General features: G+C 42.4%; 1 protein-coding gene across 1 annotated transcript in view; it reads left to right on the top strand.

The window, feature by feature from the left end:
• LOC121571527 (ankyrin-3-like) overlaps positions 1 to 24506 on the top strand; it is a 127621-nt gene that overhangs the window by 82890 nt on the left and 20225 nt on the right. The window contains exons 26-40 of the mRNA XM_045222111.1: positions 1785 to 1796; positions 4672 to 4774; positions 5387 to 5437; positions 5968 to 6074; positions 6660 to 6692; positions 8254 to 8478; positions 8743 to 8897; positions 9250 to 9461; positions 9732 to 9939; positions 10131 to 10227; positions 20535 to 20763; positions 20882 to 21007; positions 21232 to 21354; positions 21872 to 21901; positions 22929 to 23010. Coding sequence (XP_045078046.1) covers positions 1785 to 1796; positions 4672 to 4774; positions 5387 to 5437; positions 5968 to 6074; positions 6660 to 6692; positions 8254 to 8478; positions 8743 to 8897; positions 9250 to 9461; positions 9732 to 9939; positions 10131 to 10227; positions 20535 to 20763; positions 20882 to 21007; positions 21232 to 21354; positions 21872 to 21901; positions 22929 to 23010 — 1793 coding nt within the window. The remainder of the gene's footprint in view (positions 1 to 1784; positions 1797 to 4671; positions 4775 to 5386; positions 5438 to 5967; positions 6075 to 6659; positions 6693 to 8253; positions 8479 to 8742; positions 8898 to 9249; positions 9462 to 9731; positions 9940 to 10130; positions 10228 to 20534; positions 20764 to 20881; positions 21008 to 21231; positions 21355 to 21871; positions 21902 to 22928; positions 23011 to 24506) is intronic.

Raw genomic sequence — 24506 nt, 5'->3', positions numbered from 1 at the left:
GCCTTTTACTGAGGAGTGGCTTCCGTCTGGCAACTCTACCGTAAAGGCCTGATTGGTGGAGTGCTGCAGAGATGGTTGTCCTTCTGGAAGGTTATCCCATCTCCACAGAGGAACTCTGGAGCTCTGTCAGAGTGACCATCGGGTTCTTGGTCACCTCCCTGACCAAGGCCCTTCTCCCTGATTGCTCAGTTCCTACTGCAGAAATGTTTTGGTACCCTTCCCCACATCTGTGCCGCGACACAATCCTGTCTCCGAGCTCTACGGACAATTCCTTCGACCTCATGGCTTGGGTTTTGCTCTGACATGCACTGTCAACTGTGGGACCTTATATAGACAGGTGTGTGCCTTTCCAAATCATGTCCAATCAATTGAATTTACCACAGGTGGACTCCAATCAAGTTGTAGAAACATCTCAAGGATGATCAATGGAACCAGGATGCTAGTCTCATAGCAAAGTGTCTGAATAATTATGTAAATAAGGTATTTCTATGTTTTAGTTTTTATAAATTTCCAACAACAAAAAACAACAACTGTTTTCGCTTTGTCAGTATGGGGTATTGTGTGTAGATTGATGAGGTTTAAAAAAAATAAATGTAACAAAATGTGGAAAAAGTCATGGAGTCTGAATACTTTCCAAATGCACTGTACATACTGCCTTTGGTCAGATATGTATACGTTATTGCCCAGTACAGTATTCAAAGAGAGGACAACTAGCTGTTGGCTAAGAGTTGAGTGCCCAGCGGAAAACTGGCAAGTTTGGGTGAAAATACATCACCACATTAGATGAGTATTGTGTATCCCACAGCACATCATTGGCCATCTATTGTGGTGCCCCTGACAGCTGGCAAATGCATGGTGATGCTTGACTGACTAAAAACAACAACAGTGTCAGCCTGTCAGGAAGCAGCACACTGTGGAACAAAACAGCCCAAATACAGAACCACTGTTTGATTAATCATGAAATAAGTGTTAGATCAGCTTTTAAGCAATAATGGATGATGTCAGATGTTTTTAATGTTTATCACATCATGTCACAAAGTCAATATGAGCCGTGAACTCACTTCAGCTCTTCCTGGTTTGATTAATCAAGGCAAGGGGTTTGAACTGGGCTGTGCCATTTTTATAGTCTCTAGAGAAGCTTTCGGAACTTGAAAGGTTACAGTGATGACTGTCCAAATCAAGTGCTTTCTCTCATAAGGTATTGCATCTACTGTATAAACTATGCCTATCCTGTATATTGTGCTATGAGAAACTTGTATCATTCTTCTGTTATTTTAATTGCAGAGTAAACTGGTTGAATATGTGCAGTGAAAAGATATTGCTGACATGACTCTTTGCCGTGCTGGAAATGTAATGCTTTATTATTTCAGTGAATTATTGTATTGATTGATTAATGTATGGTGCCGAGCAGCTGCTTTATTTTCCCCTTACCTTTCTGTTTATGACATTGGCCTTGCGTGGTTTGCTCTCGGACTGGGCCACACAATCTATTCCACACACACACGCACGCACGCACGCACGCACGCACGCACGCACGCACGCACGCACACACACACACACACACACACACACACACACACACACACACACACACACACACACACACACACACACACAGACTATGAGCCCAGGCTTGTAACATGCCCCATGCAAAAGCAGATCAATGTCACATGAAAATAAAAACACAGCAGGTCTGCTTTGACGTTTTTAAATGCTTTGCTTTTCACCACTCTACTTTTCTTTTCCTTTTTTCTTTCTTGCACTCTGTCTGTTTCTCACTCTAGCCCTAGGATCAGGTAAGAGCAGAAAGCACATTTTCTCGAAACATATTTCCCTCCCCAGACCCATCCTTTGTGTATTGTGACTTCATCAACCATTGTCATTCTTTGTGTGGTATACTTTACGTTTATTGGTGACTTATTATTTGGAAAACGTATTTTGAGCTCACTAATATTTTCCATTGACACGTTCACCTTATTTTCTCATCAGTCAATATAAACCCCTCATCATTTGCAAATAAACCAAGTAATATTTAACACAAGTTATGAATAGAGTAGACATGAGAAAATAAAAGCGACAGTTATGTGTTGTGACTTAATAATGACATGTGCTTTGGTTTGAGTTTATTAACCCAACTTTTTGGTGTGGTTTAAGGTGACACCCTCCCCTTTAGATTTTTTTAAAAGGTGAAACGTTTTGTAACTTCCAGGGATCAATATGTTTCAGTCCATTTTCAATCAATTGGAGATATTTTAATCCTAAAAAATGACCTATTGCTTTAAAATGTCCTACTCTGGTATGCAGAGATGGAAACCTTAAGGCCAAAGAATGGCTTGTTGTCTAAAAATCCCACATTGACCTATCTGACGAATAACAGACCAATGGCAGGTGCGCGCACACACACGCACACACACTCACACACACACACACACACACACACACACACACACACACACACACACACACACACACACATACACATTTTGCCTTGGAACTATGTCATGAATGACAGATTAATGATGACCGAGCAATGATAGTAATGGTCTGCACAACCAACTTGTTGAGCTGACTTAGATAAGCAAATATTCACTTTCTTTCTAGATCAAATAACACTGCCTCATCTTAAAATGTGGAGAGAGTGTGAGAGTGGAAAAGAGATGATGAGAGAAAGCAGTGAGAGAAATGTGCAAAGCAGTGTTCAGAATAGCAAAGAGGGAAGGGGTGAGGGACAGAGGCAGATTGATCAAGGCCACTGAGAGGCATGAAATGGTACATAAAGAAGCCGGATGGAGAAAGTGAGGGAGTAAGGAGGGAGTAAAATAAAGGAAGGGGGAAGGCTTCCACTAAGTGCACCCGTGAAAATGTAATTGTAAACAACTCTGCACAAATAAATCAAAATGGAATTGAATTGGCGAGAGAAAGATTGGAGGAAAGGAGGAAAGAGAGCGAGAGAGAGAAAGAGGGGGTAAGAAGGAGAGAGGAAGGAAAGCTGTGACGAGCAAACACAGGCAGCACCACAGAGAGAGTAGGCCAGGGGTTCCCAAACTTTTTTGGCCCGCGACCCCATTGTTATATAAAATAAAATGTGTGACCCCACCATATAAGGAAAGTGATTTAATGAACGGCCAGTGTTTACTTTTTTAATTAAGGCTATGACAATCTGTTACAAATCAGTCTGACAGTATTTTTTGACAATATTTCAATCTTAAAGAAGTATGGGTTGAAGTGACTGAAATGCATCAGAAAGGTATTGGGAAGTTCAGAAGATCATCAGGCAATATTTTTGTATGACCTTCTGTGTAGAAAAGAACATCATCATTGATGTTTTCCCCTCAGTCTGATTTAGTGCCTGGTCTTGTCCACTCTGTTCTATTGAGTCATTGTGGGCATTGTAGAGGGAAACAGAAGACATGTATGTGTTCCTCAGAGTCTTATCTTTCAGTGATGGGGTCATAATATGTTGTGGCTTAAGCCGTTACAAAGATAGAGACACATTTGTAGGAAGAAAACAGAAACCGCTTTGTTTATTACGACCGCATCTAGCTGCTAACAGAGGTTACTGACATAACGGTTAGGTTCAATGAACCAAGCACAAAATGTTTTTGTCTGGGTTTATCTCGCGACCCCATTTTAAAATCAGGCGACCCCACATGGGGTTGCGACTCCAATTTGGGAAACACTGGAGTAGGCTAAAACAGATTTGTGATGCCAGTCCATTCAGGCAGAGTGGAGTTGCTTAGAAACTTCAGCTGCAGTGCTGAATAAAGGACTTTTCTCTGTGCTGAATAGCATACCAACTCAAACATGTTGAGCTCTGCAGTATTTCTCTCCCTCTGTCTACGCACATACCCACACACACACACACACACACACACACACGGGCACACACACTCGTAACTAGGTTATACACACACTTCTTCTGAGAAAACACCCCTAGAAGTGTGTGTGTATACTCACAAACATCTGCAACACCAGGCAAACATCACAACACAGCAAGCAAGATGGAGAGGACCATCATCTCTGTACCAAACTAACACAAATCCAAGTCATCTGAGAAATGAAAGACACAGAATTTTGCCCATCCTAAAACGAATGTTTAATTGAATTAGCTACATTACTTTAACTGAATACAAATTAGGATACTTCAAAGTAGTTCAAGATTATTTTTAGGAACCGTTATAACTAAATATTGATTTAATAACCATAAAGAATCCGGATGTTTTAGTGACGGAATTGAATTACTCAAAGTTAGTTCCATACCATATGTACTGTAGTGTAGTTTCCACATTATTTGTTTGTTAGTAGATCAAATGTGATTCTCCATCCAGTGTCCTCTCTGAAACATCTACAATAGTCAGACTGTAGTTGACCTCTTACATCAGTGTTCATGATACACAGACACACCTACAACACCTTTATCTCTCTCTTTCTCTCTCTCCCTCTTTCTCTCTCAGTAAAAACCGATTGACCTCCCTTTCATTTCCATCTCTGAATAACTCCTATCTACCTCTAATCTTGCCCTGCGCTATATACAGTACATTGTACAGTACAATTCAGTTCCCTGGAGGTTGCATGTAGTAATGGATTTATTTTACTTTTGCTTTTCTTTTGGTTTGGGCCTGCTGTTCATTGTCACCCGCTGTGTTGCGTGGTAACATTTAAACAACCCAGCCTCCGCTCCTTCAGTTCGGATAGGTCCAACACCCTCAACCGCAGCTCCTACGCACGGGACAGCATGATGATCGAGGAGATCCTCGCCCCGACCAAGGACACAGTACGTCCTCCTAACATCCTCACACCACCTTTTCCTTTACCCCTTTCTTGTCTCTATCTCCTCTTTCTGTGTCACTCTCTTCCTCCTCTCTTCTCCTTTCTAGGTTTTTGTCAAGGGCATTGTGTGACACTATTATTTAAAAAAATGTGAACTCTGAGATGGGGTTAGTGATGGATTTAGCCTCCCCCTGGATCGTGGTTACATTTTATTTCCAAGTGCCTATTTTAGGCTTTTTCGTTAGTTTAGTTTATGTTTGGCACTTACAGTGCTGAGGCTGTGTAGGACAATTAATGTAAGAGCTTATTCAAAATTCCCTGTGGCCTCTTTAAGGTTTCCAGCTGCCTTGGGAAATCCACACTGCAGTGTTTGTCCTAAAACATTTTTTGGTGATCACAATGCAGGATCTAAAACAGGAACTTTAACCTGATGCACTGTAAACAATATTTGCAACTTCACTGACATCATGTTCGACAAACACATTTGGGTCAAAGAGGAGCCTTGTATTAGAATGCATGTAAAATCTTGTTTTCTCACATTGTAAAAAAAGAGTTTCCTCCAAATTGGTTGTTAAAACTGATGAAACAGAGGTGTCTTGAGCTTTTTCCACTAAAGCTTCAGAGTGTCTGTAAAGACCTTTCCTACTTGGTTGACCCTCTCAATAAGGTATATGATGTCAATAGATGGTTTCCTCGCTCTGCTCACTCTCCAATGACCATCTCTCTGGCTCCATTCGTATTTGTTTGTTTGAGCTCTGAAATTCTCATTCCGTTCATTGGTCCTCATCTTAGTGAGGTAAATAGTTATTTATTTCCCCATGTGACGTCTGGTCACTGTAAATTCCCATGATTCATTTTTATACAAACAAATTATTGTTTCAGTTGTACGTTTACCACTTCTTGTGGTTCAAATGGTTAATCATATTCAGCATGTTTCTTAGAAGTGATATTGAATGTTTTAGATGACAAAAACATGTTTCTGTGAGAGACTGTATGAGTCCTGTTAGATCACTTGTCTGTAGGGGTAAGGGGTCATATTCTCTTATTGTGTGTTAGGAATGCAGAAGGTCATTAAACGTGTCACCTCTTATGTCTGTCTGTAGATCAGTGAGGGTCACCGTCAGATTAGGTCAGAAACCATTAAGTCTCCTTCATAACTCAACTGTTGACCCTCCTCCTGCATTTGCTCTTCCACAGCACCTGGCTATAACCCGAAACTACGATGCAGAGTGTCTGAGGCGCTACAGCTGGACCCCAGACACCATGGACCACAGCAACACTGTGTCTAGCCCCATTCACTCAGGGTAAGAACCAGCCATCTCCCAACCAGTCTGACACCAAGCCACAGCTAGCTCTAGCCATGCCAGACAGGGCCTACTGCTAATCCAAACACAGGAGAATGTTACTCTACATACTCTATTTGATCAGCCCAACAAAGACCCAGCTAGCAGTTGTCTGCAGTGAAATACTGTTATGAGGTTTTCCTTTCTGCAGTCTCTTGTGCAATTTCATTTTGCTGAGCCGCAGTGATGAATAGTTTGAGGGAAGTCACCCTCACGTATAGTACATAATGGACTTGCACTGTAGACTACATGATTTAGTCTTATTGGAAATGCTCTTGACAGTCCAATGTCCTGGGCCCAGTACAGATGGAAGATATTTTGTGTTTTGTCAGGTCTCGTGTACTGGGGTTTCTGCCCCTTTCAATGCCCTACATTTTTCCAGTTCTCCTGTATTTCAGTCCGTCTCTTTTATTTCTGTACCATCTTTTTATGCTTTTTTTGCCTTACATGGCGAAATGCGTCAGACCCTAAAAATCTAAATTGATTGTGCTGTATTACTAAATCTAGTTTTTTGCCTCCTGCATTGTTTTGGTCTTTATTTTGCAGCTTGTCCTCCCCGCTCCCTCAGTATGACTCCAGGTGATGATTGTGTCTGGTGATGTCACCATGATGTCACAGTGATGTCACAGTTTCCACTACTTCTTCTTTCCTCTTTCGTTCCTGTGCTTGTGTCATCTGTGTGGTCCGGTCTCTCATCTACACTGTGTAGCTGTAGTACTAGTGATGTGTTTAGGATTTTTTCACTAAGGTGCCATCTCACAGTGCATTTATGGATAAAGCCCCTAAAAAAATATATGAGCAGGTCTGCACAGTGCACACACAGACGATGCCATGCTTAGGCAAACATACTATGGCTGCGTTTACAAAGGCAGCCCAATTCTGATATTTTTGACCAATCAGATCAGCTCTGACAAATATATGATGTGAAAAGATCTGATGTGATTGTTCAAAAGACAAATTAGTGGAAAAAAGATCAGAATTCGTCTGCCTGTGTAAACGCATCCTATGTGAACAGTCAAATACACCACTTTACTGTACAGAACATTGGGTATGGTTTTAGGTCAGACATGGTGCGGCAGGTAGCTTAGTGGGTAAGAGCGTTGTGCCAGTAACCGAAAGGTCGCTGGTTCTAATCCCCGAGCCGACTAGGTGAAAAATCTGTCAATGTGCCCTTGAGCAAGGCACTTAACCCTAATTGCTCCTGTAAGTCGCTCTGGATAAGAGTGTCTGCTAAATGACTAAACATTTAAATGTAATGGTTCCTGTAACAACTCAGCCATCTTAGATCAGCATGTCACGCTGAATGAAAATGTAGGGTATCTTTATTAGGTAAGGTTTTATGGCTTTAGGTAGATACCGATATGACATAGATGCAAAAAGTAAACCATTTCCACAACAACTAAGAGCGTTGAAGTGCGAGGCTGAACATCTCAGCTGTTTTGTTGCCCTGGCTACCACGCTGTGAACAGCGTGAAGCGAACCCGTGCACATGCGCAGATACTGTGTGTGACTGTGTGAGAGCAAAGTCTGGCATCTCGCTCAACTCAATATCTGCGGCAACGTCATTTCGCTGAGTCTACCTTTAACAGCTGGCATACTATATGAGGCATTTCAATTTAAACATTCCCTTGTTCGTTCTACTAATAGCTTAATACTACTGGTAATAGTTTCCACAATTAATGGGATGCCCAAACTGCACTTATTTAGTAGAAGCTAACACATCCTTTCATTTGTGATTTAATTGAGTTTCTACTCGGGGTGAAACATTTGTGAAGGTGTTTAATATAGATCACTGATCACTGCTTCAGAGTAATTGATCTTGGCAGGAAACTCACCTTTTCCCTATTACATCACCTCCGAGTTCTTTACAGAGTCGGTGTCTTGAGGTTACATTGTTAAGAGTCAGAGGTGAGACCTGCCAAGTTTGAGAACTCGAAGCACCATCTCCTCTCTCTCTGTCTATCTCTCTCTCTCTTTCTCTAGTATTTTCTTTCCACTCTCTCTCTCTTTTCGGAGTGTTTGGGTGTACGGTGGTCACAGCATGGGATTCGTCCATCTCAAGTGTCAGTGGTTATGGCCTCTCTCTCTCTCTTCCCGTGTCACCCTTTCTGGTCTAATATTTGTATTTCTGCGCCGGCAGATTCCTGGTTAGCTTCATGGTGGATGCTCGTGGGGGGTCCATGAGAGGAAGCCGAAGCAACGGCATGCGTATCATCATCCCGCCCCGGAAGTGCACGGCTCCCACCCGCATCACCTGCCGCCTGGCCAAGAGGCACAAGCTAGCCTACCCCCCGCCCATGGTGGAGGGAGAGGGCCTGGTCAGCCGGCTGGTGGAGGTCGGCCCCGCAGGAGCCCAGTTTCTGGGGTAGGTTTTCTCTTATCTCTATACCAGTGTTTATTAATCCTTGTCCTGGGGGGTGCACATTTTAGTTTTTGCCTTAACACTACATAGCTGATTCAAATTATCAAAGCTTGATGATGAGTTGATCATTTGAATCAACTGTGTAGTGCTAGGTCCCCAGGATCAAAAACATTGCTCTATACTATTTTTGCTATTTGAATGTGAAGATCCACCTTTTTGGCTCTAAGGGGGCTCTGAACTATCTCTGGGTGCTCTGTTCCATTCTAGCCCTGTGATCGTGGAGATTCCTCATTTTGGCTCCATGAGGGGGAAGGAGAGGGAGCTGATCGTACTCAGGAGCGACAACGGTGACACATGGAAGGAACACCAGTACGACTGCCATCCAAGTGACATCACGGACATTCTGAACGGGATGGACGAAGGTATGTTACACACAGCATGACATCTGCATTGACACCTGTAAATAGATTTGCTTGTTGCATGTGTTCTATGTTCTGTGTTTTGGATAGTTTTTATTACAGTTTTTATTTTTTATTGCACCTCGGGTGTGAGAAAAGTGCTTTACAAATTAAATGAATTATTATTATTATTATTATTATTATTATTATTATTATTATTATTATTATTATTATTATTGTTATTATTTCAGGTCAACATTGCTAATGTAATTGAATACCCTCTCTGACACATCCAATCATTCCTTCGTCATTCAGACATACATAACATATTGAATATCCATCATCCATCTATATTTGTTAATGTGTTATCCAAAAGAACTGGACAGCAATGCTGAGCTGGAGAAGAAGCGGATCTGTCGGATCATCACCAGGGACTTCCCCCAGTACTTTGCGGTGGTGTCCAGGATCAAGCAGGAGAGTAACCACATGGGTCCAGAGGGCGGGACTCTGTCCAGCCAGACAGTGCCCATGGTCCAGGCCTCGTTCCCACAGGGAGCGCTCACCAAGAAGATACGTGTTGGACTGCAGGTCTGAAAGCCAAATCAATCAGTTAGCTGTATTGTTTAGAAACTCCATTAGTCTTTGTTTTGTGTTAAGCTTTAAGGTTTGAGTCAAATTGTCCAACTTTTGAGCTGAGAGCATGATTTTGATTGATGATGAGTTGGCTACCTTCATCCTAGTGAGATTTATTTTAACATGACTTTGTAAAAGATTATGGCTTTTGTCATGTATTATGCTAATTTGAACAAATGAGAGAACATTGATTCATCTCTTTCATCCCCCCCCCCCTCCCTGCAGGCTCAGCCCGTCCCAGACGACATGGTTAGGAATCTCCTCGGCAACAGGGCCACCTTCAGCCCTATCGTTACTGTGGAGCCCAGGAGGAGGAAGTTCCACAAGCCCATTACCATGACGATCCCTGTCCCGCCCCGATCTGCAGACGGCCACCCCAGTGGACATAGGGGGGACTCCACCCCCTGCCTGCGCCTCCTCTGCAGCATCACAGGCAAGTCCATCAGGATGTTCTGAACAACCTTTGTAGCTGAGAACATACCTCTATTGAAATTGGTTCAGACCGTCAATGATAACAAGGTTCACTCCTACTTGGAGACAGGATGGAAGGACAGGGTTTGCAGTAGGTGGAAGAGAGGTTAACCAGGGATGGGGATTTGTCTTTTCTCGTGGTTTTCCATCCAGGTGGAACATCTCCTGCCCAGTGGGAGGACATCACAGGGACCACTCCCCTGTCCTTTGTCACAGACTGTGTTTCCTTCACGACAAATGTGTCAGCCAGGTAAGGCCATGTTTTCTCATATGCTCACAACCAGTTAACTGCAACATTCTCTCAACGCGCCATGGCAAAAGGAAATTAACTCTAAAAACAAAATGTTTTCTCTGCTGTCAAGGTGGGGGGGGATTCGATTAGCTGTTAGCGTCCGTTGGTTGATCAACAGTGTGATGAGCTAATGCTTCGGATTTTGGAGATCATTATAGCCAAATGGACGTTCTTTAAATCCCCGCTATGTAAACAAAGCTGATTTCCAAACAACAATTTTTGTTTGTTTTGTTTAGCTAATAATATGAATACATTATTTCAATCTACTTTTGAATACCTTGTTAACATTTCAACAAGATGCAATTCGAAATAGCAAATTGTGATGAGTACATAGTGCATTTAAGTATATGCACTATGTACTGTACATAAACACATGCATTCACTCACTAATCAGGAGATGACTGCATTACTCTTGATATTGCATGTTACAAAATTTTACCTCAGATTTAAATTCGATCAACATAAGAGCATGAATAAATGTGTAGACAAAAAGGAAGGGAAGTGCTGCTGGAATACAATAGTAGAACTTTGTAGGTAGAAGGTCGCCTTTGGTAAGATAGTTAAATGGTCGTCAAAAAACAGAGGACCAAGGATGATAAGGGCCTATGGAGAATATTATTTTGTGGAATTCCACCTTTTTTTATGCTTTATTTAGACAGATTATAAACAGGAGGAGACAGAGAAGGAGTGAAAGTGGGACAGGTGGAAGCCGGAATTGAACCCCTGACTTCTGGGACAGTATGATGGTACATTTCATTGGAATTTTACACACTCAACCACACAGCTACAATGTAAAAAAAAAAATATGATTCTGGGGTAAAAAATAATATATATATACATATAACATATACTTAATAAAAATGAATGCAAGCCGTTTTAATGATTTGTTAATTTCATTTTCCAAGAAAAAAAAAAGAATAAATCCAACTTAATATGTTGCTCAAAATGTAAGTATCTTGTATGAGGATAACCAAAGATAGAGAAAATTGAGTGATTGAACTCATTGGAAGTTTGCACTTCCTATCTTGCCACATTTTTTGAGGATTGTGGGTAATTCATTTTTCATTTTACTTTATGATTATTTTACACAATGTTGTATGCATGTTTTTTAAAAGAAAAGTGTATTTCTATATTAGTATTAAGCAGCTTGCCGTGTAATGGATCATGATGAATGGATATCAAAACCGTCAGACAGAATGACGTTCAATGATGAGACGACCCATTCCCACAAATCCAACTTTTAATGGTAGAGGCAAATACAGTATCCTGCCATGCTTGCTGTAAAACCTCTGCTAGTGGATTTAGCACCGTGCTCAACAATGCCTGCCAAAATGGGTTAAACTGGCAAATGATCAGATACATAAATGAATCTTAAATATAAAAATACTCCAGAACAAGTGACCTAATTCTGCACTAGACAAGCTTCTAAACACCATAATAGTGTTGAGAAATTTTAGAGAGAGGAAATGACACCAAAAGAGAAGGTATCTAATTCTGCACTAGAGGCCTTCACGGGTACCCGTCCCGAAATGGACCTGGGGCTTTCCCATGCGGACCCAATATGCATAAATACACATTTTTAATATAGAGACCCGTTCCGAACGTACCCGAGGACAACTGTAAGTCGCTTTGGATAAAAGCGTCTGCTAAATGGCATATTATATTATTATTATTATTATAACTAGACCGGTCTGTCTGATCCGAGTGAGAGAAGCAGCAGAAAAGTCCATTTTTAAGCTACTTTATTTACCAGAACTGATAAACCTTGAGGGAGAGGAAGTAGAGAGGTGATGCTCTAGCAGGGGCCATGCTGTGTGTATAGGCCACTGTGAGTGTGAGCGAGTGACACAGGGAGGAGGGAGGGAGAGACGAGAGACAGCAACCAACCAAGCCAACTCGCACTATAATTGACTAATAGCTGCCATTGCTAGGTTATTTATCATCCAATATGATTACGTAGTACCTGTCTTGACTGAAACCGGGAGAAGTTAAGATAGCTAGCTAGGCTAATTGAGGCTGCATGCGTTTTATCGTCCTACACAGTTACAAACAACTCCATTCAAAATATAAAGTAGCAGCCTACCTGTTGGCTCTTGGGCATTTTAGTCTATCCTTCTCCTTTAACTTTTAATTCCATCATTTAAATTCCATCTTCCATTGATTAGATATCTCCCTAACTTTTTCACCAAACGGAGGCTCTATGACTGTAGCCTATTGACGCTTTGATGACTTATGATTGGCCAACAACAACAAGCTACACGCGCGACTCTCGTGATAAGCAAAGAGCAGCAGCATAAATTATACAATTTCTCTCTCTCTACTGCAACAGTCGCGTTCGGATCTGTATGGGTCCTTCCGGACAAGTCAGTTAAAATTACACATACCCAAGAGCCGTGACAATCAGATCCGACTCAGACCTGTGACATTATTTAGAATTCTGGATCTGGACCCGCTCGGGTTCCGGATCGAGTCTCGGGTATTAAGGTACAGGTGGATCCGTGAAGACCTCTATTCTGCACTAAACAGAACTCGAAACACCAAAATAGTGTTTTCAACCTTTTCCGGTAGTGCTCCCAGTCCCTTGATTAAGTGGTGATACAACACACCATATAATGTTTCAAAACATCTCAGGATGATGTGTTTCAAGCATTTACTTTTAACAGTGTAGAGTGAGAACAACTTGTGAGAAAGGCAACCTTTTGTACAAACCCACCGTGTGACTAATTTACCGACCTGTGTCTGTGCCTGTTTTGCTACACTTTTCCACGTCGGAGTGTATATCCATGGACGGTTCTGAAAATAAATGCGTTGTTTGCATCACTGAGCGGTGGCCAGGAAATAATGAAATCCAACTGTTAGATGCTACCACCCTCCAAATCAAAACCAAACATGGATGGAGTTTTAGATAGAAAAGAAAGAAAGGATACCTGTTTGAGAAGTGTTCGTTTCTTGAGGAGGGGTCCGACTGGCTGTCTTGAAGTTGGAGGGAAAGCAGCCAGTGGTCAGACATATGAGGGACAAGGGAATGGGGTGGAGTGGGCAGGTTGTTGGACAATCAGACGTCACTAGACACAGGATTTCGTCTGAAGGAAGAGGAGAGAATGAGTAACAGGATGAAGAGAAGGAAGAGACAGACGTTCACTTTGCCGAGTTCTGCTAGGAGCAAACCAAACCTAGTATGCAGACGCCTTAAGAAGACAATGGGAGAGAAAGCCATTTGGACTATTGAGATGTTTCCCTTGTTTGTCACTCACCATTTACTGATTGACGTGATTGAAGTTGCACTCGCTGCAGTGATTGTAGGGATTCCAGAGGAATGGATATTTAAAAAAAGAAGGGCAACATACTGCTTGTAATTGAGACATTATGCTAATAAAAATGTACATAATCAGATAAATAATTGTGCGCTGTAAACATGGTAAATATCTGGTTGTCTTACCTCCTGATGTGATTTTTGAAAGCTTAGCTTGCGTTTCTGGTGCTGCTGGGAGGAATTTGTTTGACAGAGGCCCACATCATGGCAGCTTGGTATGGAACAAGGAAAACACAAGATAAACTACCTATCATGAATGTAGTAATTCAGCAAGAAATCTATTCATTTACACAAATACATTGGTATTCAATAGGCACTGGTATTGCTACAATAACCTTACTGCAACAGGGTTTCCTATGATCTACTAATACAGGTCCTTCCCCTTATACACAAAAAAAAATGTATGCACGCATGACTATAAGTCGCTTTGGATAAAAGCGTCTGCTAAATGGCATATTATTATTATTATTATTATGCATTTCCCTGGTATAGGCCATAGCATGTCCTATACTTCTAGATATAGTCTGAAACCAATGTCTCTAATGGTACTGTCACGATCGAGGTAAGGAGTAGACCAAGGCGCAGCGTGATGAACAAACATGACTTTAATTAGTTAAAGCACGAAACAAAACAAGAAACGACTCGTGACGTCCACGGTATCAATGACCGAACACGGAACAAAAACCCACAACCACAAAGGGAAAACATACAGTTTAAATATGGCTCCCAATCAGAGACAACCAGCCAACAGCTGACACTCGTTGCCTCTGATTGGGAGTCACACAGGCAAACATAGAAATCAACAAACTAGAACACCCAACATAGAAATAAACACATAGAATAAACACACCCTGGCTCAACAAATAGAGTCCCAGAGCCAGGGTGTGACAGTACCCCCCCCTAAAGGCGCGGACTGCGACCGCGCCTCAACTAAACAAACCGGGGGGGGGCGGGGCGGGCATACCTCCTCGGCGGCGGTTCTGGCTCGGCCTTGACCACCACCCTCCAATACACCCCCCCATAGCGCCCCTGGTCCAGTCTGGCCCCGCCCGGCTGGAGCCGAACTGGACTTAGCAGGAGCGGTTAGCTTCAGCTCCATCGTGGAGCAGTTGACCGGTACCTTACCAGGCACCGGTGACCCAGGCACGGGTTGTGCTGGACTGACGACGCGCATCCCTGGCTTGGTGCGTGGAGGAGGAACGGGCCTTACCAGGCTGACGACGCGCACCCCCTGGCTTCGGTGCGTGGAGGAGGGACGGGCCTTACCAGGCTGACGACTCGCACCCCTGGCTTGGTGCGAGTGGCAGGAACAGGCCGGGCCGGGCTGGCGACGCGCACCGTAGACTTGGTGCGAGTGGCAGGAACAGGCCGGGCCGGGCTGGCGACGCGCACCGTATACTTGGTGCGAGTGGCAGGAACAGGCCGGGCCGGGCTGGCGACGCGCACCGTAGACTTGGTGCGTGGAGCAGGGACAGGCCGGACCGGGCTGGCGACGCACACCGTAGGCTTGGTGCGTGGAGCAGGGACTGGCCGGACTGGGCTGGCGACGCACACCGTAGGCTTGGTGCGTGGAGCAGGGACAGGCCGAACCGGGCTGTGGAGACGGATAGGAGCCCTGGAGTGAAGAGCGGCCACAACCCGTCCTGGCTGAATGCCTACCCTCACACACTCTGTGTGAGGCATCCGCACAGGACGTACAGGGCGGTGTATCCGTAACCTGGTGGCCTCCAGAATCCGCCCTCTTTTGCCTCCGTCAGCCCCGTCGTCCATGCCGTGTGCCCCCCCTAAAAAATTTCTGGGGTTGTCTCTCGACCGCCCGACGACGACCCCTGATCACGCCGTTGCTCCTCTCTACGGCGCGCCTCCACCGTCTCTTCTCCCGGCGCTTCCTCCCATGTCCAGCCCAAGAGCTGCCCCTGGACACGCTGCTTGGTCGTTGCATGGTGGGTTTTTCTGTCACGATCGAGGTAAGGAGTAGACCAAGGCGCAGCGTGATGAACAAACATGACTTTAATTAGTTAAAGCACGAAACAAAACAAGAAACGACTCGTGACGTCCACGGTATCAATGACCGAACACGGAACAAAAACCCACAACCACAAAGGGAAAACATACAGTTTAAATATGGCTCCCAATCAGAGACAACCAGCCAACAGCTGACACTCGTTGCCTCTGATTGGGAGTCACACAGGCAAACATAGAAATTAACAAACTAGAACACCCAACATAGAAATAAACACATAGAATAAACACACCCTGGTTCAACAAATAGAGTCCCAGAGCCAGGGTGTGACAGGTACCCAGCTACAATCTGATCACTCAGGACCAGAACATTGATTAATGGTGTTCACCCTTTCCCCATAACATTTTACAGCTGATATAGCACTTGTCATAGGCTACTTAGTATATGAGATAACTATTTAAATAAACTGATTATCTACAAACACAAATAATACAATACAAAACAAAGCTTAGCTAGTTAGCTATGTAAAGATATTTGGAAAAGTGGTCTTAATTCGCAGTAGTGTTTGCATCCATCGTTTGCAGCATCTATGCTTGCTTGCAGCATGCTCATGCTAGCTAAATCAAGGTTTTCGATCAAGTTTTGAAAGCAAGTAAACATCATGTTTTGTACTTTATCCACCAATAATCGGTGAGATTTCAAGTTAAAACATCTCGTAAATAACATGTAACGTCAATCACATTTTCCCCTGTCTTTTGACTGCACGCTCCTCTCTTTCCGTGCCTTCAGAACATAGCAACCAGCATAGCAATGAACGCTATAAATCTTTTTCTTTCATTACGTAGCCTGGGCAGAATTTGACAAGTTTTAGCAACGGCCCTAGGATGGACGCTAACAGCTAATTGAATCCCATTGTGATGCAGAGGTGGACACTATTTGGCATGACAGGCCCCCCAACAAAATGTCACTTAGGGCCCCCAAAAGGCTAGGCTCTGACTGCATGTGTGGGTATTGATGTGGGTACAGTACCTTCAGAAAGTATTCAAACCCTTGACTTTTTCCACATTTTGTTGTATTACAGCCTGAATTTAAAATTGATTAAATTGAGATTTTGTGTCACTGGACTACACACAATACCCCATAATGTTAAAGTGGAATTATGTTTTCAGAAATGTTTACTAATTAATAAAAAATGAAAAGCTGAAATGTCTTGAGTCAATAAGTATTCAACCCCTTTGTTATGGCAAGCCTAAATGAGTTCAGGAGTAAAGATATGCTTAACAAGTCACATAATACGTTGCATGGACTCACTCTGTATGCAATAAAAGTGCTTAACATGATTTTTGAATGACTACTTAATCTCTGTACCCCACATATGTATCTGTATGGTCCCTCAGTCGAGCAATGAATTTCAAACACAGATTCAACCACGAAGACCAGGGAGTTTTTCCAATGACTCGCAAAGAAGGGGACCTATTGGCAACAACAAAAAAAGCAGACATTGAATAACCCTTTGAGCATGGTGAAGTTAGTACTTACTTACACTTTGGATGGTGTATCAATACACCCAGTCACTGCAAAGATGCAGGCGTCCTTCCTAACTCAGTTGCCGGAGAGGAAGGAAACCACTCAGGGATTTCACCATGAGGCCAATGGTGACTTAAAACAATTTTACAGAGTTTAATTGCTGTGATAGGAGAAAACTGAGGATGGATCAACAACATTGTAGTTACTCTACAATACTAACCTAAATGACAGAGTGAAAAGAAGGGAGCCTGTACATAATACAAATATTCCAAAACATGCATCCTGTTTGCAATAAGGCACTAAAGTAAAACTGCAAAAAATGTGGCAAAGAAATTAACTTTATGTCCTGAATACAAAGCGTTATGTTTGGGGCAAATCCAACACAACACATCACTGAGTACCATTCTTCATATTTTTGAGCATGGTAGTGGCTCCATCATGTTATTGGTATGCTTGTCATCGGCAAGGACGAGGGAGTTTTTTAGGATAAAAATAAATAGATTAGAGCTAAGCACAGGCAAAATCCTAGAGGGAAACCTGGTTCCATCTGCTTTCCAACAGACACTGGGAGACAAATACACCTTTCAGCAGGACAATAACCTAAAACACAAGGCCAAATATACACTGGATTTGCTTACCAAGACGACATTGAATGTTCCTGATTGGCCTATTTACAGTTTTGACTTAAATCGGCTTGAAAATCTATGGCAAGACATGAAAGTGACTCTCTAGCAATGATCAACAACCAACTTGCCAGAGCTTGAATATTTTTTTAAATAATAATGTGCAAATATAGTACAATCCAGGTGTGCAAAGCACTTAGAGACTTACCCAGAAAGACTCATAGCTATAATCGCTGCCAAAGGTGATTCTAACATGTATTGACTCAGGGGTGTGATTACTTATGTAAATGAGATACACAATATATATAAAAGTATGTGGACACCCTTTCAAATTAGTGGATTCGGCTATTTCAGCCACAACCATTGCTGACAGGTGTATACAATCGAGCACACTGTCATGCAATCTCATATAGTCTCTTGTTGGCTGGTCCTCACTACATGTTCGTTGTCAAACCCACTGGCTCCAGGCCATCTATAAATCACTTCTAGGCAAATCCCCGCCTTATCTTAGCTCATTGGTCACCATAGCAGCACCCACCCGTAGTCTGCGCTCCAGCAGGTATATCTCACTGGTCATCCCCAAAGCCAACACCTCCTTTGGCCGCCATTCCTTCCAGTTCTCTGCTGCTAATGACTGGAACGAATTGCAAAAATCTCTGAAGCTGGAGACTCTTATCTCCCTCACTAACTTTAAGCATCAGTTGTCAGAGCACCTTACCGATCACTGCACCTGTACACAGCCCATCTGAAATTAGCCCACCCAACTACCTCATCCCTATATTGTTATTTATTTTGCTCTTTTGCACCCCAGTATCTCTACTTGCACATAATCTCTTGCACATCTAGCATTCCAGTGTTAATACTAATTGTAATTATTTTGCACTATAGCCTATTTATTGCCTTACCTCCATAACTTGCTACATTTGCACACACTGTATATATATTTTCTGTTGTATTTCTTTTACTTTATGTTTTTTTACCCCATATGTAACTCTGTGTTGTTGTTTTTATCGCACTGCTTTGCTTTATCTTGGCCAGGTCGCAGTTGTAAATGAGAACTTGTTCTCAACTGGCTTACCTGGTTAAATAAAGGTAAAAAAATAAAAAAATAAAAAATAGACAAACATTGGCAGTATAATGGCCTTACAGAAGAGCTCAGTGACTTTCAACGCGGCACCATCATAGGATGCCAACTTCCCAACAAGTCAGTTAGTCAAATTTCTGCCCTGCTAGAGCTGCCACGGTCAACTGTAAGTGCTGTTATTGTGGAGTGGAAACATCTAGGAGCAACAACGGCTCAGCCGTGAAGTGGTAGGCCACACAAGCTCACAGAACTGGAACGCTGAGTGCTGGAGCGCATAGTGCGTAAAAATCGTCCTCGGTTGCAACACTCACAACTGAGTTCCAAACTACCTCTGGAAGCAACGTCAGCACAAGAAGTGTTTGTCAGGAGCTTCATGAAATGGGTTTTCATGGCCGAGCAGCTGCACACAAGCCTAAGATCACCATGTGCAATACCAAGCGTCGGCTGTAATTGGTGTAAAGCTCGCCGCCGTTGGACTCTGGAGCAGTGGAAACGCGTTCTCTGGAGTGATGAATCACGCTTCACCATCTGGCAGTCCGACGGACTAATCTGGGTTTGGCAGATGCCAGGAGAACGCTACCTGCCCGATTGCATAGTGCCAACTGTAAAGTTTGGTGGAGGAAGAATAATGGTCTGGGGCTGTTTTTCATGGTTTGGGCTAGGCCCCTTAGTTCCAGTGAAGGGAAATCTTAACGCTACAGCACGCAATGACATTCTAGAATATTCTATGCTTCCAACTTTGTGGCAACAGTTTGGGGAAGACCCTTCCTTTTTCAGCATGACAATGCCCCCGTACACAAAGCGAGGTCCGTACAGAAATGGTTTGTCGAGATTGGTGTGGAAGAACTTGACTGGCCTGCACAGAGCCATGACCTCAACCCCATCGAACACCTTTGGGATGAATTGGAACGCTGACTGCAAGCCAGGCTTAATCGCCCAACATCAGTGCCCGACCTAACTAATGCTTTTGTTTCTGAATGGAAGCAAGTCCCCGCAGCAATGTTCTAACATCTAGTGGAAAGCCTTCCCAGAAGAGTGGATGCTGGTATAGCAGCTTAGGGGGACCAACTCCATATTAATGCCCATGATTTTGGAATGAGATGTTTGACAAGCAGGTGTCCACATACTTTTGGTCATGTAGTGTATTTCTTTATTTCATTTTCAATACATTTGAAAAAATCTCTTAAAACATGTTTTCACTGTCATTATAGGGTATTGTGTGTAGATATATATTTAACCCATTTTGAATTCAGGCTGAAACACAACAAAATGTGGAATAAGTCAAGAGGTATGAATACTTTCTGAAGGCACTGTATCTAGACGGACAGATTTTGATGAAAAAAAAAAAAAAAAGCTAATTAAATTTAAAAAACGGCTCTAGGGAGTTGTAAGCTATAATGCGGCCTCTGTATGGAAAGTGTAGCCACCCGCTCATTGGTAAGTCCAACCCTATTCCTGCAGATCTACCCTCCTGTAGCTAAACTAACCTGGTTCAGCTTATCAACCAGCTAATTATTAGAATCAGTTGCGCTAGATTAGGGTTGGAGCAAAAACCTACAGGAGAGTAGTTCTCCAGGAACAGGGTTGGAGAGCCCTGATTTAGATCAATTGTTATCAAAAAAGCTTTGTGAAGCTTTGTATGCATTATAATGTTTATGGTCCCCTCAACCAAGCTCTTGCCAAAGATACTCTCTGATTGGCTTCAACATACATATTAATCTTTACTCATCACCTCCGTTTTTCCCTTACCTCCAGGTTCTGGCTTGCAGACTGTCACCAGACTCCTGAGACGGTCGGTCTGGCCTCTCAGCTATACCGGGAGCTGATCTGTGTGCCGTACCTGGCCAAGTTTGTGGTGTTTGCCAAGATGAACGATCCTGTGGAGTCACGCCTCCGCTGCTTCTGCATGACGGACGACAAAGTGGACAAGACTCTGGAACAACAGGAGAACTTTGAAGAGGTGGCCAGGAGCAAGGACATTGAGGTGGGTCTGATTTGCACCCACACGCACACATACACAAAATATGTTGACACAGGTAGACACAAGCACAGATACATGGTTTATCTGAATTGACATGCTATTGTTGATAATGATTTTACAGGTCTTGGAGGGCAAGCCTATCCATGTGGATTGCTATGGCAACTTATCTCCTCTTACCAAGAGTGGGCAGCAGCTGATCTTCAACTTCTTCTCTTTCAAAGAGAACCGGCTTCCTTTCAATGTGAAGGTAGAATCACATTTTCATCCTCCTCTTATATGTAATAAGGTCACACTTTTCTATTATAGTGGTATGCGAGAGGATGATCGTCCTTCAAACTTGCTGACATGTTGTAAGCTCTAATGCTCATGGCCTTTTTTCAGCACCAAGAAAATAATGTCCTTATGCTCTTATTTTAGATCTTGTATAAAAATTATATCTTTTTTTATAGTACATGTTTTTTTGCTCCTTAGGTCAGAGACATGGGCCAAGAACCATGCGGTCGACTCTCATTCTTGAAAGAGCCAAAAACCACTAAAGGTCTTCCACAGACTGCCATATGTAATTTGAATATCACACTGCCAACTCATAATAAGGTAGGCTGGATATGTGAATGATGTTTCCTCTGGGCCATATCATGTCATCCTCATGTAAATGAATTGAACGACAAAGTACAGTAACAGCAGCAGAGTGGAGAGGTTGACCTCCGTTTGGTTAGAATGCCTGCTGCTTGTGTCTTTTATCCGTATTTTTGCCAATGCCAATTATATGCCCCCACAAAACACACATTTAGTCATACACATTATATTACTGATTTACTTCACTCAAAGTGTGGAAGAGTAATACGTTATGGTGGCATTTCTCTTTTTGTTTCTCTATGCGGTGTTCAAAAACTCTGAATGACATTGCTGTTCCTTTTGCTGCTTTTCTGGGTCGTTGGTGGCCTGTGGACTAGTTAATTCCACAGCCTTTTCCATGCCAATATGGTTTGCTGCCCTCAGCTGCTTCATTCTCATTTCCTGATGTTTATTTCCACCCACACCTATTATAAACCACCCGCTGTCCATTGTGTCATCTTTCCCCTTGTTTGCAATGCATCTTGGGAACCACCAGGACATGATGGAGTCTGATCCTGATGATGAGGTAAATACATGATTGTTCATCACATGGACTGCTTTGTTGTTTTTCCGTTGCTTTATTATTGTGAACGCTAGCATCAATAGTGTATATGAATGTGTGGTGATTGTCGTTATTTGATTGAGGATGTATAGAGGCTTTTGCAGCAGATAGTAGTCTGTCATTGGTGAGAAGTCAAGTGACTTTGTGTAACGCATTAATGACAGTTCAATTCAACTGGGTTTATTATTATAGTTCTCATCCCAAGCCAAGAGGAGCAATTTGTGTACCACACCCTGGCTTATTTTCCATATCTTTCTTTCCATATGTGTTCAGTAGGCTAGTAGAAAACACCATCCCTCCACACTATTTTAAGATATAGAATGATATAGATGTGCATTTGGGTGGCAGATAGAAGTGGATAAACTGCTCCATAGTGCATAGTACTCCAGCTTAGTTGTGGTTTCAGCCATCTTCTGTGCATGCTTTGGAGACACCTACAAGACCAATTAGTTATTTGTTGCATGAGGAAAACTCAATATAGTCAGCAGAAGATGACAAGAATGTTTAATGGTTTATAGCTATATCTCAGTGTTTTCCTTCATTTACATTAAGTCTCATGATCTTAAAAGAACATTCATCCATAACTAATGGAGTGTGTCCTCCTCTTTAGATGATTTCTTTTAGAAATCAGCTGCATTCTTAGTGTCAGCTTGTGGACATCTCAATGGAGTCCTCCAAATCTTATAATCACATATTGCATGGGTTTCTTCAAAATGAGATTGATTAATGCACTTGAAATCGCGCCACCAAGGTCACACTCAATCTATCCAATCAGAGGAAAGCATGGATCTATTAGTCAATCACCTGCATTACCTACTACCTCAACAACATGGACTCCCACACTGCAAATGCATCATTTTTATTTGATTTCAAAATCACAAAATGGGAGAAATTCTGGCCGTAATGTCAAAAAAGGGAATATACCTTTTTGACTTTTAAATCCAATCTTTATTTTATGTTAAAACATATTTTGTTGTTTTTGTTGTTGCAGACTGAAAAACCAGACCGACGTCATACATTTGCCTCCTTAGCTTTGCGTAAGCGCTACAGCTATCTGACCGACCCTGCAGCGAGTGAGTTTAACATTTTTACTTTCATAAATCCTCAGTTCATACAAAATATAAATAACGTTATGCAGTGTAAGATATATTCATACATCCATAGTGTAGAATTATGAGCACTTTCCATACTGTCATCACACACGTCATGATTCATATCCATCCTGGACAACACTTGCATGGTTTATTGTGTCTTATACACTGAAGAAAAATATAAATGCAACATGTAAAGTGTTGGTCCCATGTTTCATGAGCTGAAATAAAAAATCCCAGACATTTTCCATACGCACAAAAGGCGTATTTCTCTCAAATTTTGTGCACAAATTTGTTTACATCCCTGTTAGTGAGCATTTCTCCTTTGCCAAGATAATCAATCCACCTGACAGGCGTGGCATATCAAGAAGCTGATTAAACGGCATGATCATTATGCAGGTGCACCTTGTGCTGGGGACAATGAAAGGCCACTTTAAAATGTGCAGTTTTGTAACACAACACAATGCTACAGATGTCTCATGTTTTGAGGAAGTGTGCAATTGGCATGCTGACTGCAGGAATGTCCACCAGAGCTGTTGCCAGAGAATTGAATTTTCATTTCTCTACCATAAACTGCCTCCAACGTTGTTTTAGAGAATTTGGCAGTGCGTCCAATCGGCCTCATAACCGCAGACCACGTGTAACCACGCCAGCCCAGGACCTCCACATCCGTCTCCTACACCAGTGGGATCGTCTGTGGGGGGGGTTGTGCTGAGGAGTATTTTTGTCTTTAATAAAGCCCTTTTGTGTGGGAAAAACTAATTCTGATAGGCTGGGCCTGGCTCCCCAGTGGGTGGGCCTGGCTGCCAAGTGGGTGGACCTATGCCCTCCAAGGCCCACCCATTACTGCACCCCTGACCAGTCATGTGAAATCCATAGATTATGGCCTAATGAATTTGACTGATTTCCTTATATGAACTGTAACTCAGTAAAATCTTTGAAATTGTTTCATGTTGCGTTTATATTTTTGTTCTGTATACTTTGCAGACCCTCTCCATTTTGTGAAATATATTTTCCTTGTTTTTGTCTCATCACATTTGTGTGAAAACAACTGGCATTGCAACATCCAAATGTTCATTTATTATTTTGAAATTGATTTTGAACCTCATGTATCTCTTTCATTATTTTGAAGAACACCTCACTTGTATTGACTTTGTGATTGTTCAGGGCATTCATTTATTGTGAACCAATCAGTAAGTGAACCCTTGAGACAATTATTGCACTAATAATCTACAAAAAGGATTGTGGGGTCATTTTTGGCATTGAAAACATATGATCATGATGTGCACCAAACATATAAAAGGCACTGTAGCAAAACGGCAAACAGACAAAGCACATCAAAGGTCAATAGAATGGTTGTGTTGTTGTCTTGGTATGTTTCAAATTGTTTCTTCACTGTTATCTCAAGCATTTTGTTGCCACATATGCTTCATTGTGTGTTGTCTTGTATCTGTTCTATTTTATGACAGATCATTGAC

This window comes from Coregonus clupeaformis, chromosome 1 (assembly GCF_020615455.1).
Source record: "Coregonus clupeaformis isolate EN_2021a chromosome 1, ASM2061545v1, whole genome shotgun sequence".
Classification (NCBI taxonomy): Eukaryota; Metazoa; Chordata; class Actinopteri; order Salmoniformes; family Salmonidae; genus Coregonus; species Coregonus clupeaformis.
Note: the sequence above shows the minus strand (reverse complement) of the source record. Positions and strands in the feature narration are given on the sequence as shown.